Raw genomic sequence first — 16546 nt, forward strand, 5'->3', positions numbered from 1 at the left:
TAACCAGGGCACAGTGTCTGCCAGGGGCCAGAGGAGTGGGTGGCAGAGGCAAGAGGCGCTTGGGCTGGGTTACTTTCTGCTCCAAGATCACAGATCCTAGAGAGGAGCTATCTGGAGGTTTGTGGGGGGACTGTGCCTTTCCTACAGGTCGTTATTGGAGTCCGCAGTCCAGTTGAGAGAGGGGACACCCTTTCCGTCTAGCAGATCCAGGGGACACCTTTCCTGCAGCCTGCTGTGGGACCTGGCACCCCTACTGTGACCTCTAGATCTGCTGTCTAAAGCAGGGTTCCACCTTGAGGGTGGCCATCCCTGCTCAGCTTGCCCAGCCATGGAGGAGGCTCTGGTGGTGCCCCTCAGGACTTGGGACTCCCTCAGGCCACAAGACCTCCATGCAGTCCTGTTAGACCTCCCTATCTGCTCTGCCTTGCTGCTTTTCTGGGCACAGGTTGGAACTATGGCTAGAATCTATATGGCCATGATCCACCCAGGAAGGGGGCAAGAGGAAGAGTGGAGTCTTCAGGGAAGGAATCCTGACTTCAGCACTTCCTGGTTATGTGACCTTGATCAAAGGGCCTTACTGTGGAGTGAGCTCCCACATCATCATATGGGGCCTGGATCTGATCGCCCCTTGGCATAGGACTGTTGCCAGGATTGGGCTGACCACGTGGCTCAGTCCCTAGACAGCTCTGGGCACTGAGTGGGTGATGGACATGGTGAGCTCCTCCGATGCATGGTCTTCCCCATTCCCACATCTCTCCTCTTCGTCCTCTCTTAAGTACAATCTGCTCTCAGGGAGGGGTGAGAATTCAGTGTCAATGTCACTGAAGTATATGGGACTGCTTGAAGCCTAGTGAGACCAGGTTTATCTTTTTAAAGCATATTTTATTTATTTGCAAAGAGGGTGCAAGAGAGAGAGAGAGAGAACAAAAATGGACACACCAGGGTCTCTTGCCACTGCAAACAAACTCCAGACACATCCGCCATGTTGTGCATCTGGCTTTACATTGGTACTGGGGAATCGAACCTGAGCCATTAGGCTTTGCAGGCAAGCACCTTTAACGGTTGGACCATCTCTCCAGCCTTCATTTCTATGCAGCAAGAATGTCTAGAAAAATGAGATCCTAGGGTTCAAATTCAAAAAAAAATGAATAAAGGGCCAGGAGAGCTATATGGGAGGGAGTGTACCTCATATTGCCAAGAAACAAATTTTTAAATTATTTATTCATTTGCATGTAACTGTGTCTGTGTGTGCATGTTAGGTTTTTTTGTCGCTGCAACTGAAAGCCTGTCTGGCTTTATGTGGGTGATTGGGGAATTGGACGGCGGCCAGCAGGCTTTGCAAGCAATGCCTTTAATTGCTAAGCCATCTCCCCAGCCTGTACTGTTGTTTTTTAGACAGGTTCTCATGTAGCTCAGGCTGGCCTCAAACCCAGTGTGTATCTGAGAATTATCTTAAACTCCTGACCCTTCTGTCTCTACCTTCTGATCACTCAGATTGCAGGGATGTGCCACCACTCTAACTTCCTTTACTTTTTCTTTTTAAAAATACTTTTAGCAGCCAGGTGTGGTGGCATGAGCCTTTAATCCCAGCACTCGGGAGGCAGAGGTAGCAGGATCACCATGAGTTCGAGGCCACCCTGAGACTACACAGTGAATTCCAGGTCAGCCTGGGCTAGAGTGAGACCCTACCTCAGAAAAACAAAATAAAGAAATAAATAAAATTATTTATTTATTTGAGTGAGTGAGAGAGAGAGAGGGGCGGGGGGAGAGGGAGAGGATGAGAATGGGCACACCAGGGCCTCTTGCCACTGCAGAGAAACCCTAGTTGCACGTGTCACTTTGTGCATCTGACTTTTAAGACGGTACTGGGGACTCAAACCCAGGTCGTTTGCAAGCAAGTGCTTTTAACCACTGAGCCATCTCTCCCGTCCCCACTCCCAGCTTTAAACAGGCTGTTGCTTATCCGAACTAGACCCGAGCATAGTGCTGAAGCCCGCACCCCAGCCCCCAGCCACAAGAACTTCAGTGACGTGCCCTCCACGGCCTTGGGTTTGGGGCTCAGCTGCTCTCCTTTGTGGCCCGAGGAAAGCTAGAGGCGTGGAAGGTGCTGGTCTAAGAGAGGGGCCGAGTGTGCTGCGGGGAGGGGCAGGACTATCCAAGGATGTCAAGAGTCCAGATGAGGCCACCCAGAACCTGCGACAGTGGCCCGGATGGAGCTGTAGAGCTCGTGTTTGCCCTGCTGGGTCTCAGCCTTGCTTTGGTCTGACCCTCCTCTGCTGTGCCCGTTCTTACTCTTGGAATGGAAATATTTACTCTGTGCCATCGTATATTGTACGTATGCAACTTACTGTTATTTAAAGATCTTCTTTTATTCTCTTTTTGATGATATTCCTTTCCTTTTTTTGTTGATTTTTATTTATTTATTTGAGAGCAACAGAGAGAGAGAGAGAGAGGGAGAATGGGTGCGCCAGGGACTTCCAGCCACTGCAAACGAACTCCAGATGTGTGTGCCCCCTTGTGCATCTGGCTAACATGGGTCCTGGGGAATTGAGCCTCGAACCGGGGTCCTTAGGCTTCACAGGCAATCGCTTAACTGCTAAGTCATCTCTCCAGCCCTCTCTCTCTTTTTTTTTTTCTTTTGTTTTTCTGAGGTAGGGTCTCACTCTAGCTCAGGCTGACCTGGAATTCACTGTGTAGTCTCAGGGTGGCCTCGAACTCATGGCGATCCTGCTACCTCTGCCTCCCGAGTGCTGGGATTAAAGGCTTGCACCACCACACCCGGCTCTTTTTTTTTTTTTTTTAACATTTTTTATTTATTTAGAAGACAGAGAGACATACAGAAAGACAGAAAGAATGAGAATGGGCACATCATGGTCTTTGCAAACCAACTCCAGACAAAGTGACATGTCACTTGATGCATCTGACTTTACATGAGTTCTGGGGAATCAAACCTGGGCTGGCAGGCTTTGCAAGCAAGTGTCTTTAACCACTGAGCCACCTTCCCAGTCTACAATTTTTTTTAATTTTTATTAACATTTTCCATGATTATAAAATATATCCCATGGTAATTCCCTCCCTCCCCACCCCCACACTTTCCCATTTGAAATTCCATTCTCCATCATATTACCTCCCCATTACATTCATTGTAATTACATATGTACAATATTAACCTATTAAGTATCCTCCTCCCTTCCTTTCTCTACCCTTTATGTCTCCTTTTTACCTTACTGGCCTCTGCTACTAAGTATTTTCATTCTCACGCAGAAGCCCAATCATCTGTAGCTAGGATACAATTTTTTTTAATGGTATAGAATATCAAAGTTTGGAGTTTATCTTGAGTCAAAAAAGAGACTGGATTTTAAAATAATATTGAGGCTGTTAAAGACTATAGGGGCTTTCCCCTTTTGTGTGTGTGTGTCCATGTGTGTGGTGTGTGGAGGGCATGTGTAGTGTCGTGTATGATGTGATGTGTGTGTGGCCATGCACGTGTGTTGAGTGTCCTTGAGATGGTCTCTCTCTGTGTCGCTTTTCATTACGTGAACCCCAGAGGTTCTGTAGCCTCTGCCTTCGGTTGAACCATGGTTACAGGTGCTGGGAGATTGAACTTGAGCAGTCTCACGTCCTTAAGTGTGCGTAGCAAGCACTCTTACCTGGTGAGCCATCTCCTCAGCCCTGTCCAGGGACTTTCCAAGTTGGATAGAACACATTTTGTGTTATGACATGGCCATGAGCCTTTGGGAGCCAGGACTGAAATGTTAGGGTTTATAGGTGATGTGCTTGGCTGGCGCTTTGCAAAGGGGTGGACGTGTCATGGCTGATTTTCATGGTCAGCTGGGATGGATTTAGACTCAAGGGACCGAGCTCAGAGTTACCATCAATAATAATGGTTGGAGAATACACAGTTATTGACAAATAGCTGATCATAATTGTTTTGCATGAGATCTGGACTCAGGCCCTGATGCTTCTGCAGCAAGCTTTTTTTTTTTTTTTTGAGGCAAGCCCAACAGACTGATCTTTTTTTTTTTTTAATACATTTTATTTATTTATTTGAGAAAGAGAAAGAGGCAGAGAGAGAGAATGTGTGCGTCAGGACCTCCAGCCACTGCAAACAAAGTCCAGATGCATGCATCCTTACATGGGTCCTGGAGAATCAAACAGGGATCCTTTGGCTGTTTTTTAATTTTTTTAAAATTCATTTTTATTTATTTATTTGAGAGTGACAGAGAGAAAGAGGCAGAGACAGAGAGAGAGAGAGAGAGAGAGAAAATGGGCGCACCAGGGCCTCTAGCCACTGCAAATGAACTCCAGACGTGTGCGCCCCCTTGTGCATCTGGCTAACATGGGTTCTGGGGAATCGAGCCTCAAACCGGGGTCTTTAGGTTTCACAGGCAAGGGCTTAGCCACTAAGCCATCTCTCCAGCCCTGGCTTTAAAAAAAAAAAAATTTATAGGCAAACACCTTAACCGCTAAACCATCTCTCCAGCTCAGACTGGCCTTTTTTTTTTTTTTTTTTATGCAAGAGAGAGAGTAAAAGAGAGAATTGGTGCACATGGGGTCTCCAGCTACTTAAATCGAATTCCAGATGCATGCGCCCCCTTGTGCGCATGTGCGACCTTGCACTCTGGCGTCACTTTGTGCATCTGGCTCACCTGGGATCTCGAGAGTTCAACATGAGTCCCTAGGCTTCATAGGCAAGCACCTTAACGCTAAGCCATCTCTCCAGTCTCAAAAAGCACTCTTACCCACCGAGTCATCAGCCCAGCCCCCTGCTTTTGTTTCATTCTATTTCTGTAGTCCTAGGGATGGAACCCAGGGCCTTGCACTCTCCCCATGCCATTAAGTTCTTTTATTTTTATTTTTTGTTTATTTTTATTTATCTATTTGAGAGAAATAGACAGAGAGAGAAAGAGGCAGATATATAGAGAGAATGGGCGTGCCAGGGCTTCCAGCCATTGCAAATGAACTCCAGACACGTGCACCCCCTTGTGCATCTGGCTAACGTGGGTCCTGGGGAATCAAGCCTCGAACTGGGGTCCTTAGGCTTCACAGACAAGCGCTTAACTGCTAAGCCATCTCTCCAGCCCAAGTTCTTTTGTTTTGAGAGAGTACTCTTTTCTTGTCAAGAGATGCCACAAGTTATCACTCGCCTGCTCTGCAAATTCAAACTGCCTCCTGCTCTCTTTAGCCACACTTCCTGCTGGTTCTCCCTTGTCCCGCCTGCCTACCTTTCATCCTCTGGGCTCCTGTGGCTCTAAAGTGAGTCACATACTTTCACATCACACCCTCCAGCCTTGCCTGGAATGACCTTCTACTCCTCTGCCTGGCTGAATCCCACCAAGGCCCAGTTCTGAATACTGGCTACTGTTAAGCTTTGCTGGTCCCCTGCCTGTCCTCCTCTGGCTCCCAGAGCTCCTACCCACTCAGGTGGATGTGCTGCGTTTACAGGTGTTGTGCCAGGTGTGTATGTACAAGTCTGGCTTGTATGCCAGACTGAGCCTCTAAGGAGATATACCCTTTATCTGTCACCTCTCATTTCTCTGAGCCATAGACCACTAGCAATTGTCCATCTCGAACTCACAACAAACTTCCTAGCTCTGCCTCTCAAGGGTGGGGTTAAAGGTGTGTGCCACGATGCCCGGCTTTCCGTCATCTTTTCAACTAGTCTGTCTTCTATTTTTTTTTTTTTTTTTTTTTTGGTTTTTCGAGGTAGGGTCTCACTCTGGTCCAGGCTGACCTGGAATTAACTCTGTAGTCTCAGGGTGGCCTTGAACTCACGGCGATCCTCCTACCTCTGCCTCCCGCTGGGATTAAAGGCATGCGCCACCTGTCTTCTATTTTGATGTCATCATTTTCCCCCTCCTATTATGTAGGTCTTGAGTAGATAGCATCAGCCACTGTGAAGTCATGAGTGCCACGGCCACTTTGTGTCTGAAGACAGTATTACAGCACTCCCCCCTGCTTTTGGCTCTTATATTCTTTCAGCCATATCTTCTGCAATGGTTCCTGAGCCATGGAGGGTATGATAGAGACGTCTCACTTAGTGCTGGACACAACACTGTCACTTCTCAGCACTTTGATGAATTTTGAGTCAACCCAGTGGTCACCACCATCAGAAAGGAGAAATGTCTCTAATCAAAAGTGAGAGAAGCATTAATATATGGCATAAACTTAAGTATTTACAGAGCAGTATGATGAGCATAATATGTCCATTCAGCCAGATAACAGGAGTAGTCTCCCCCCTGGGGCTTCTGATCTCCACGGTCATAGGTTTTTGATTAGGTTTTCAGTTCCAGATTCCCTCCTGTGGACTGGGCCTTCAGTCCAATCAGAGAGCAGTTGGTTTTCCCCATAATAGGCATGTGCCTTTTGTTTATTTATTTATTTATTTTTAAATATTTTATTTTTATTTATTTATAAGTAAGAGAGAGAGAGAATGGGCATGCCAGGGCTTCCAGCCACTGCAAACGAACTCCAGATGTACGTGTCACTTTGTGGGTACTGGGGAATTGAACCTGGGCTGGTAGGCTTTGCAAGCAAGCACCTTTAACTCCTGACTATCTTCCCAAGCCCCATTGCAGTGACTTGACCTTGCTGTGCTCTTATCTCCTCCACTGAAGCTTGCTGCTTGGGTCTTGCACACTTCAGTGGGCTTCAGTTGATGGCCACCCCTCACAGTCCGCAGACTCAGTTCTGGATGGGGGAGGAGGACATACTCTCCCCCAAGGGCTCTGGACCTGGAAAAGAGCCGTAAGGGGCAGGAGGTAGGACTTCTCTTCCTTCCAGAGCCCCACCTTTTCCCACACCAGAGCTCCAGAGTTAGCAGGGCAGCTGGAAGCTGAGGGGCCACAGGGCTTAGAGTCCCCCATGTTATGTGAGACAGATGGGTGGCACTTTGCCTTCAAGCATCTCAAAGAGGAGAGACAGGTGGGCCTGGGGTGGGCTACAGGATACTTGTGATGGCAAGGGTGGACACAGCTGAACATCTGGTGCCAAGCAGGCTAGGGACAAAGTTGGTGGGTGGTGGAGACAGGACCAGAGATAGAGAAGGGCTCTGGGACTGAAGTCAGCTGTGTTCTGGGAAAGTATCAGCTGGGCGCCCCCCTCAGATTCTCCCCTCACGCCATACCAATCTCTCCTGGGGGTCATTTCCTGCAGACTTCCCAGAGTCTGTAAGATGGATGCTAGACCACCATTTGACAGTGGCTTGCCTAAGTCACTCAGTACTTCTCTCAGACCCTGACCCTCTCTCTCCTTCTGTCTCAGCCTGACCTACTCTGAAAGAATTGCCTGAAAAACCAGAAGGTGTGTGTTTACCAGTTCAAGTAAAAGCACTTTTCTATTTTTCTCTTTCTTTCTTTCTCTCTCTCTCTTTCCTTGTTTCTTTCTAAAAAAGAATTATTTATTTGCAAGCAGAGAGACTAGAGAGAAGAGAGATAGACAGAGAATGGGCACACCAGGGCTTCCAGCTGCTGCAAATGAACTCCCGATACATACACCACTTTGTGCATCTGACTTTACATGGGTACTGGCAAATTGAACTTGGGTGGTTAGGTTTTCAGGCAAGTGCCTTAACTACTGAGCCATCTCTCAGGCCCTGTTCTTTCTTTTCATCTCTGAATAGCAACTCAAGTACCTCACATGCTCCTCAAGCTGTCTAACCCGGTCTCTGGCTATTTCAGCCTCTTCTCCCTCTGCTCTCCACAGCCTCATTCTCCCCTTCACCTCCCATATCCCTGCCCCATCCACCGTCTACAGAGCTCCTCAAGGCACAGTTGGCTTGTGTGAGTCTCTGCAGTGGACACTGGGTGATGGGGGCATCTATCAGGACCATCCTGCAGTCCCAGGGTCCCTCCACTTTAGTGGTAGGCTACTTGCTCCTGCCCCTTCACATAGTTATCACATCAAAGCCCTTGGCATCTCAGCGGAGGTACAGAGAGAAGTGGGTGTCACAGATAGGCCTTGGCAGAGTGCCATTACTGTTGTGTGGGCAATGGGAAGGGGACATGCTGTCCAGACCAGAGACTTGGGGTTTCAGAAGCCCTGGTGTGGACCTGAGGCCAGTCAGGGCACATCAGATGGCCTAAGAAATGGACAAACCTCTCACTGCCCAGGTGACACCTTGATAGAGCCTGTTCATATGTATTCCTAGACAGTGTTAGTATTCATAGAGCTCTCCAGATGCCCTCCCCACGATGAAGGCTGGCATCCTCAGTGCACAGATGAGGAAACTGAGGCACAGCGAGGTTACAGTGCTGGCATGGTGCACACACACAACACACCCTATAGTGGCTGGGTCAGGATTTCAACCGAATTCTTTGTTTTTATAACTTCCCACACTGGTAGGGTGGGGCCTGGACACCTGACGGGGAGGCCAGGGCTTGGTCTTGGATGGGAGGCAAAGATATCTGTCTGGCTGTCATATTAGGGCTGGGACTGGAGAGAGGGACACGCTGTTTCTTTCTAAACACTGGTTTCTGAAGTGGGGCGGGGTACATTAAGGGGCGTGCAAGGTAATTCTTTGTTGTGTGGGAAGGACCTATTGGCTATCCATAGTTTGAGAATATTGTTTTATTTTTTTGTTTATTTTTATTTATTTATTTGTTTGAGAGTGAGAGAGAGAGAGAGAGAGGATAGGTGCACCAGGGCCTCCAGCCACTGCAGATGGACTCCAGATGCATGCGCCACTTTGTGCATCTGGCTTATGTGGGTTCTGGGGAATTGAGCCTTGAGCTGGGGTCCTTAGGCTTCACAGGCAAGCGCTTAATGGCTAAGCCATCTCTCCAGCCCATGTTTTAAATTTTTGTGTATATACGAATGGGTTTATAATAGGCATGATGGTTCAATAGCTAAGATACAATAATTATAAGCAAATATCTTATTTATTTATTTATTTATTTATTTGAGAGCGACAGACACAGAGAGAAAGACAGACAGAGGGAGAGAGAGAGAATGGGCGCGCCAGGGCTTCCAGCCTCTGCAAACGAACTCCAGACGCGTGCGCCCCCTTGTGCATCTGGCTAACTTGGGACCTGGGGAACCGAGCCTCGAACCGGGGTCCTTAGGCTTCACAGGCAAGCGCTTAACCGCTAAGCCATCTCTCCAGCCCAGCAAATATCTTAACTTGTTATTTATATAACTATGAATCTATGCATGTATGTCTGAATGTATGTATGCATGTATGTATGTATGTATGTATGTATGTATGTATGTATGTATGTATCTATCTATCTATCTATCTATCTATCTATCTATCTATCTATCATCTACCTACCTACCTACCTACCTACCTACCTACCTACCTACCTACCTACCTTCATCATCATCATCATCTATCTAATCCATCTTGGCATTAAGGTTCTCCTCACATCTTTTTCTTGAGCCATTCTATATCTCCAATATATAAGGTTGCCCCGACAGGCTCTGGGTTGCGGGGTTGAGGCTGAGGAAATCCTGAGGACCGGACATAACTGCTGGCGGCCCCTGCTGGCCATTCTAGGAAGTGTATCATTACTCCAGAGGCATGTTGGGAGGGGGGGAGGTGCGGCTAGAGATCACACCTGCTAGGCGTTTTATTTCTCTCTGTGCACTGCTTCCCTGTGAGGTGAACACCCCATAGAAGTGTGGTAACCTGCTGGTTGTGGTGGCGCACGCCTTTAATCCCAGCACTTGGGAGGCAGGGGTAGGAGGATCTTCTGGAGTTTGAGACCATCCTGAGACTACATAGTGAATTCCAGGTTAGCTTGGGCTAGAGTGAGACCCTACCTCTAAAAACAAACCAACAAAAAAAGTAGGATGACCTGATTTTAGGGTAAGCAGGGACACTATGTGCATCTCTGGGGCTGAGGCAGGGAGAAAGATGTAATTAAGGTGGGGGGCACGTTGTTCCCTGGGGCAGTGCAGCCTCTGTAACTATGAGAGACCTTGTGCTCCCACAGCCCTGTTTCCCTCCAGTTACTCCATTTCCCACCCCGTAGAACGTGGCTTGTTTGGGGCCTAGCTTGGAATAGTACATTCTGCAGCACCGTCTGGTATGACATTCAGCTCCACCACTAAACAGCGGTGGGGTTTTTTTTCGGGGGGGGGGGTTCGAGGTAGGGTTTTGCTCTAGTCCAGGCTGACCTGGAATTCACTATGTAGTCTCAGGGTGGCCTCGAACTCATGGCAATCCTCCTACCTCTGCCTCCCGAGTGCAGGGATTAAAGGCGTGCGTCACCACGCCCTGCTGTGTTTTGGCATCCATGGGACACATTCCTCCCCAACCTCCACCCCAGAAGGTCACGTTCTACATCCATCTAATACCACAGACCAAATAGGAGCATCCTAGATCTCACTGAGAAATGTTTCTAACCTCACAGGGCTTTTGTACTAAACAGTTGACCAGTTGTAAGGTTGTGAACACATGGGAGGGGCTAGCACCACTTGAAAACCCTGATTCGAGAAATATTTGTAGATGGACCAATGAGGGAAGGAAGAGTTTGACAATAATGAGAGGGGCCCTACTAAGTGGGATAGAACTGGCACTTCACACTGACATTGGGATCCTGAATGGAGTACAAGTTTTGCTGTGGGTTGCTGTGGGGTTCAGATTCAGAAGTAATAACCAATTTGAAAAGATTGACGATCTCACCCCTTCCCAATCACATGCAGATAGATAGTGGTCTCCTGAGCAGAAATGGACAGGGGCTAGTGGGGGTGGTGTTTAACATGGAAGAATACCCGTTTTCCTAGGTTCAATTGGGAAGAGCTTATAGTCATAGGGCAGAGAGAATTGGAAGCATCCAGGACATTTTGTTTCCCCCCTCAGGCAAATGGCTGTAATTCCATGCACTGCCATCTGGGGTCCCCACTAACTTTCTTCCCCCACCCCTTCCCCTTTGTAATGGCGAGGGCAGCCTCTGAAGACGTCTTTCAGTATTTTGACTTTTTCATTTGTTTGTTTGTTTTTCTAGGTAGGGTCTCACTCTAGCCCAGGCTGTCCTGAAATTCATTCAGTCACCCTAGGCTGGCCTTGACCTCACAGCTATCCTCTTACCTCTGCCTCCCGGGACTAAAGGCCAGCTCCACCAAACCGGGCTAATAAGCCAATGTTTAACCTCCACTCTGAGGGGTCGAGCTGTCTCCTGAGATTGCAGGACCAGATCTTTCTTGGCTGCCAGGATGTATTCTCAAGTTAATTCCAGAATGGATTCCCAAGTTAATTCATTTCCAAGATATACCAGTAACCCATTTAAGGAGTCTAGTTAGCAAGGAAGTGGGGTTTCTCCTGCCCTCACCCTATGCATACATTGCAGAGGACAGGGGTGTGTGTGTTGTGGGGGGGGGTATGGAACCGTGATCAGGGAAGTACCCTGACTGGCCGGAGCTGTAGAAAGATGTTTGTCCACAAGGCAGTGGTGTGGTCAGAAGTGCAAGGCTGCGCAGCACTGTTTGATATCGGGTCTGGGAGGAGCTGGAGGTGGGGAGCAGGCAGGCTAGTGAGCTTAATCCTTTGTTTTCTTCTTTTTTTGTTGCTGGAGCTTGAGCCTAGTGCCTCATCCTTGCTATGCGTGCGGCTCTTCCAACCAAGCCACAAGTCGGTCCAGCTCTACTCCCCGCGTTCTCTCTCCCTCTCTTTGAGGTAGGGTCTCACTGTAGCTCAGGCTGACCTGGAATTCACGATGTAGTCCCAAGTAGTCCCAAGGTGGCCTCTGACTCACGGAGATCCTCCTACTTCTGCCTCCGGAGTGCTGGGAGTAAAAGCGTGCGACACCTCGCTCGCACCTCCCCCCACCCCCAGCTCTCTGTATTCTTCAAATAGGATTCGGGAAGGATGGCGAGTTAGTTCTTTAATCTATGGTCAGAGGCATGGGCCTACTCCCCAGACCCAGGCCTAAAATAAGGTCCTGATTTTCACAAAGATATTTCCCCTTTTCTGCGAATTTTCCTGAAAGATCCAGGTATTCGCCATCTGAGTCCTTAAATGCTGCTCCTGGGCCGAGGCTCTAAGGGAACTGGTTTCTTAAAGTCATCCTATTCCTTTTCCAAATTGTGAAGGGTAAGAAGGGCGGGTAGGCATGCCTAGCACCGAAACCGAAGCGGTCCCATTAAGGGGTGGTCCCATTAATCTCAGTTTCCCCACCATCGCCCTTTTAAAGGATGACTGGGCCCCAAGGGACACTAGTGGGGTACTGGTCCTAGTTGGTGGTTTCCCGACTGGGGGTCGCGGGCTATACGGAGTCTCCTATCCATTTACCTCCCCCTCCCACCCACCCATCAGCTGCTGCAAGATGACTTTTGCAGTCGTCCAGAGGCGGCCACATCCCCTCCCCTTCCCGGTCCTCTTTCTGTCTCCGCCCCCTCGCGCCAAGGAGGCCTTGCCGCTTTAAGAGAGCGGCTGGCGATTGACAGCAATAAACCCCGAGCGCCGGGCTGCGCTGGAGTCTCTGGGAGCAAGGGGCTCCCCGAAGCCCAGGTAGGTGTCCCCACCTTGGCAACCATCTCAGGACCCTTACTTCTCCCCCCGGGTCCTTACACGGCACTTGGGGCCCTGATCTCGGGATCCAAACTCCAGGGCTCTTTCCCCAGGAGGGTTCCCCCGCTCTCCAGCTGCATCGCCAGCCCCCCTCCATCTCCCTCTAGGATGCTGGTGGACACCCCCCCCCCCCGAGTCCCGGGACACTGGCCCTCGCTCCACCAGTGGGGAGTCCAGAGTGACACGGAGCCCAGAGGTGCTGAACTGTGCAGGGGGGAAGGATCCCGGGTGTCCCCACGGCCTCTCTGGGGGCGGTGTGTTTTTTGGGGGGCATTACGTAAGAGCCGCCCTGTTGCTGGCGCTTCGGGGCCGTGGGGGATCTAGACTGGGATGATGTTGAATTCCCTTGGTACCCCGCCCCCTCAAGTAGGTCCACACCTCTGCCTTCCCTGGGAGGGGGTCCCCCGGGGAAAAGGGTACACTGCTCCCCTCGCCCCCCCCTAAAAACCCAGGCAGTAGGGAGAGGAGGATTGGGGACCAGAACCAGCATCAAGGCCTGGGAACTCGGGAGAGGATCGGTTCCCGAAGAGAGGAGCCAGGGTCAGAAAGTTAGGTCAACTAAGGGGGGGGCGGGGACTGAAGACTTGGGGGGGGCAGTCATTCAGTGACCTCATCCCCTGGTCTCCGCGGGCGCAGCGAGCCAAGAGCCTTCACGGATGGCTCGCCACACGCCCCCCCTCCCCCCGGGTCCTAGCGCCCAGCGGGTTCGGACCGGCCTCGAGGGGCGGGGGCCGTCTGATTGAGAGTGCGGGCACGTCCGCCGGCTCTCTACACCCCATCCCGCAGCAACCCTCCCCCCGCTCCGTGCAAGCCCTCCCCCACGACCTGCCCGGCTCCAAAGTGCCTTTGTCAGATCTTCCTCTTCCATCATACCCTCTCTGTGTCTGCCCTGATGGAGGTGGGTGGGAGGCTGGGGGAAACCTCCCACTTTGAGGCAGGCCGGGCTCACCTACCGACGCCCTGGTAGAGGTGGGTAGCTTGGAGGCGGGGTGTGGAGGCGCCCTGGGCTCAGGCTTTTGGAAGCAGAAGTACGAGTTCCGCGATGCCGCCAGGGGGAGGGGGGGAGGCGGGGGGGGGGAGGTGGCTCTTGGGACCTTGGCATGAACCCAGGCCCTAGCTTGCCTGGCACTGCCGTTCTCCTGTGGGCAAAGCCAGCCCCGCCTTTCTCTGAGGCTTGCGTGGGGGTGGGGCAGAGCGAGCCGATGCCGTGGGAACCGTCTCCCCAGGGAGCAAATCCAGGCAGATTGGGCAAGACTCTTGGGTCTAGGCTTCCTTGCAGAAAGAATTCTTCCAGCCTCTTCCCACCTCCTGGAGTTCCAGAGAATAAGGACTGGGGGGGGGGGGCGGGGGGGATGTCTCCTCACTGACCCTGCAGTAGCAAAACACCCTTAAGAACAGGGACAGAGGAATGGGCACCGCAGCTGGCCCAGGGCGTTCTTCCAGCCCGTGGTCCTAGTGTGAGAGAGGTGCCTTGCCTCTCTGCAAAGTCAGTTCTTCCCGGAGCCCATTCAGGTGGAGAGGGAGCGCGTCCGCTCACCTTTGTCAGGTCTCCCCAGAGCTGCTGTGACGGGCCTCAGGCCTAGAAGAGGAAGGGATCAGAGGGTTTTATTGACATCAGGTAATAGTTCCTCTGGGAATCCTTTTGAGGTGAAGGAAATGAAGTGGCCCTGTGGCTCCCCCACCCTGGGGCCCAGCAGGCATTTAGTCCTAAAGTGGGCACTGCCAGCTGATTCCCCCCTACTCCCCCACCTCAGCTGTGAGCCACTGCCTCCTGTTGTCATGGCAACAGGGGAATTAGGGTTTTATCCTGTAGCACACACCCCGGGAAGGTGAGGGAAGGAAGGGGGTGGGTCGCCCCTTTCCCCTGTCCTGGGAGGATAAGGGAACGAACCCCAGCTTGGAGAAACCCTGGGATAGGTGCTGGAGCTGCCAGCTCTAAGTTCATTCCTGCCTGCAGCCCAGGCTCTCCCGGTCCCTGCTCCAGGCTAGGCAGGGAAGAGGGGAGAGAGAAAAGCCAGAGGCGCTATGGTGGAGGGACCCAGAGGTGAATAACTGGCGGTGGTGGTTTTTCTCCCAGATCTTACAGTCAGGGGACACACTCACCTTTCCTGCTTTTCTCTGGGATTCAGGATTTATGCTTCTTTCTCCCCTTAAAAACAAAACGAGAGGAGGGGGTGTGGTGGCCTTTAATCCCAGCACTCAGGAAGGCCAGAGGTGGGAAGATCATTGACAGTTCGAGGCCACCCTGAGACTCCATAGCGAATTCCAGGTCAGCCTGGGCTAGAGTGAGACCCTACCCCAAAAAACAAAAACAAACAAACAACCCCCCCAAACCCCAAACAAACAAAAAAAAACAAGGGGAGGGAGTTGGCAGGGAGAAAACTTGTTTGTTTTGAGATGCGATCTCCCTATGTTGTCCAGGCTGTTCTCAAACTCCTGGGCTCAAGGGACCCTTCTGTCTTGGCTTCCTGTGCTTCTGAGATGGCATACAGTTGTGTATTACCATGCCCAGCTAGGAACATTATTTTTTAAATTTTAATTATTTTATTTTTATTTTCGCACGTGTAGTATATATGGTGGTGGTGGTGGTGGTGTGTGTGTGTGTTATGTATGTGTGTGCATGCAGAGGCTAGAGGAAGCCTCTGTAGTGTGTGTGGCATGGTGCGGTGTGTGGTGCACACGCGTGTGTGCAGGCAGATAGTGGAGAACGTTGAGCATTCTCCCTTGCCCACGTGTTTCCTCAGACAGAGTCTCTCACTGGATCCAGAGCTGCGGTTTTGGGTTTTAGACTGGCTGCCCAGTGAGCCCCAGTGACTCTTCTGACACTTTCCACAGGACTGAAGTGACTGGCATGTGTGGCTATGCCCAGCTGCCTGTGTGGGCGCTGGGGAATTGAATCGGGCCTTCTCAGACCGTCATGCTTGCAAAGCAAGGGCTCTTGCATGCTGAGCCATCTCCCCTGCCTCCAACATTATCATTCTAATTTAGAGTCATATAACCTAGGTTTTCACTGTAGTGCTTTGTACTTGCTTTGGGACCTTGGGGGGGGAAAAAAAATTGATGAACCTCTGCCATGCCCCTCCCCCCATCCCTTCCTGCTCAGAGAAGGGGCCTACAATCTACCTTCCTTGCCAGAGCACCTGGGGTCATTCTTATAATGCAACCCCCAGATTGGGGTAGGGCTTTCTTCCTGAGAGGATGCCCTTCCAATTCTCTTGGGCCCTGTGTTTTCTCATCATTCTATCTCCCTTCTCCAGGAGAGACACTTCAGAGCCCTCGCTGACGTCACCATGCCAGTTGCCGCCACCAACTCCGAGTCTGGTAAGAAGCAGATAAGGCTTGTCACCAGCTTATCTCAGTGGTTCACACGTGGCCAGGCAAGGATGTGGGGGTCGCTCAGCTCTCCATGCAGGCCCTAGCCCCCTCTGTGGGTCCTTGGGGTAGAAGCAGGCAGAGGAGAAACAAGACCTGCGCCTGCTCTAGGTAGGCAGCTCCTCTGCCTGAGGGCCAGGATGCCTGCTCCGGAGAAGGTGGGCGTATGCTGTGGCTGGAGGGCAATGGCAAGGAAGTGCGCTTAGGAGGTGGCTGGGGCGCTGGGCATTGGAGAATGGAGCCAGTTGGAGGGACTGAGGAGTCCACAGTGTACTGTCCTACACTGGCATGCTGGAGGTGGGTGGGGGTACTGGGGTAGCAAGAACCCCATTTCGGGATGCCTGTACTTTGCTCCACTGAAAGTGTTGAGGCAGGAGAGTGCACCACTCAGACTGGCTAGGAAAGCCCAAGAGCCAATGCCCCCCGCCCCCCCCGCACTCCCCTAGCAGCATCTCCTCCTCTGAAAGAGTTGTAAGGCTTGAAGGCGGTGAAAAAGGAGTGTTCATCTCCGTGAGACGTTGTCACAATCGTGCTGCTGCTGGTGTCTTGTTATGACGTTAACCTATGGCTGTGAGTCAACCCTGGCCCTCTCACATGAGGCTTTAGGACAGGGTCAGTGTTTGCTTCTTTATTTTTTTTTTTTTTCTCACTTTTTTGTTTCTT

The 16546-nt window shown here is 50.9% G+C and overlaps 1 protein-coding gene across 4 annotated transcripts in view; it reads left to right on the plus strand.

The window, feature by feature from the left end:
• Positions 1-12298: 12298 nt before the first annotated feature.
• The window catches only part of Mpp2 (MAGUK p55 scaffold protein 2), a 39474-nt gene continuing 35226 nt past the window's right edge, over positions 12299-16546 (plus strand). The window contains exons 1-2 of one of the 4 annotated variants that reach the window (XM_004655283.2): positions 12299-12451; positions 15769-15832. In XM_004655283.2, coding sequence (XP_004655340.1) covers positions 15802-15832 — 31 coding nt within the window. In that variant the 5' untranslated portion in view covers positions 12299-12451; positions 15769-15801. Of the gene's footprint in view, positions 12452-13331; positions 13481-14021; positions 14130-15768; positions 15833-16546 lie in introns of those variants that run through there. The other 3 variants (XM_045158402.1, XM_045158399.1, XM_045158400.1) reach the window with 3 other exon arrangements.

The sequence above is a fragment of the Jaculus jaculus genome, chromosome 9 (genome assembly GCF_020740685.1).
Source record: "Jaculus jaculus isolate mJacJac1 chromosome 9, mJacJac1.mat.Y.cur, whole genome shotgun sequence".
In the NCBI taxonomy this organism is placed as follows: Eukaryota; Metazoa; Chordata; class Mammalia; order Rodentia; family Dipodidae; genus Jaculus; species Jaculus jaculus.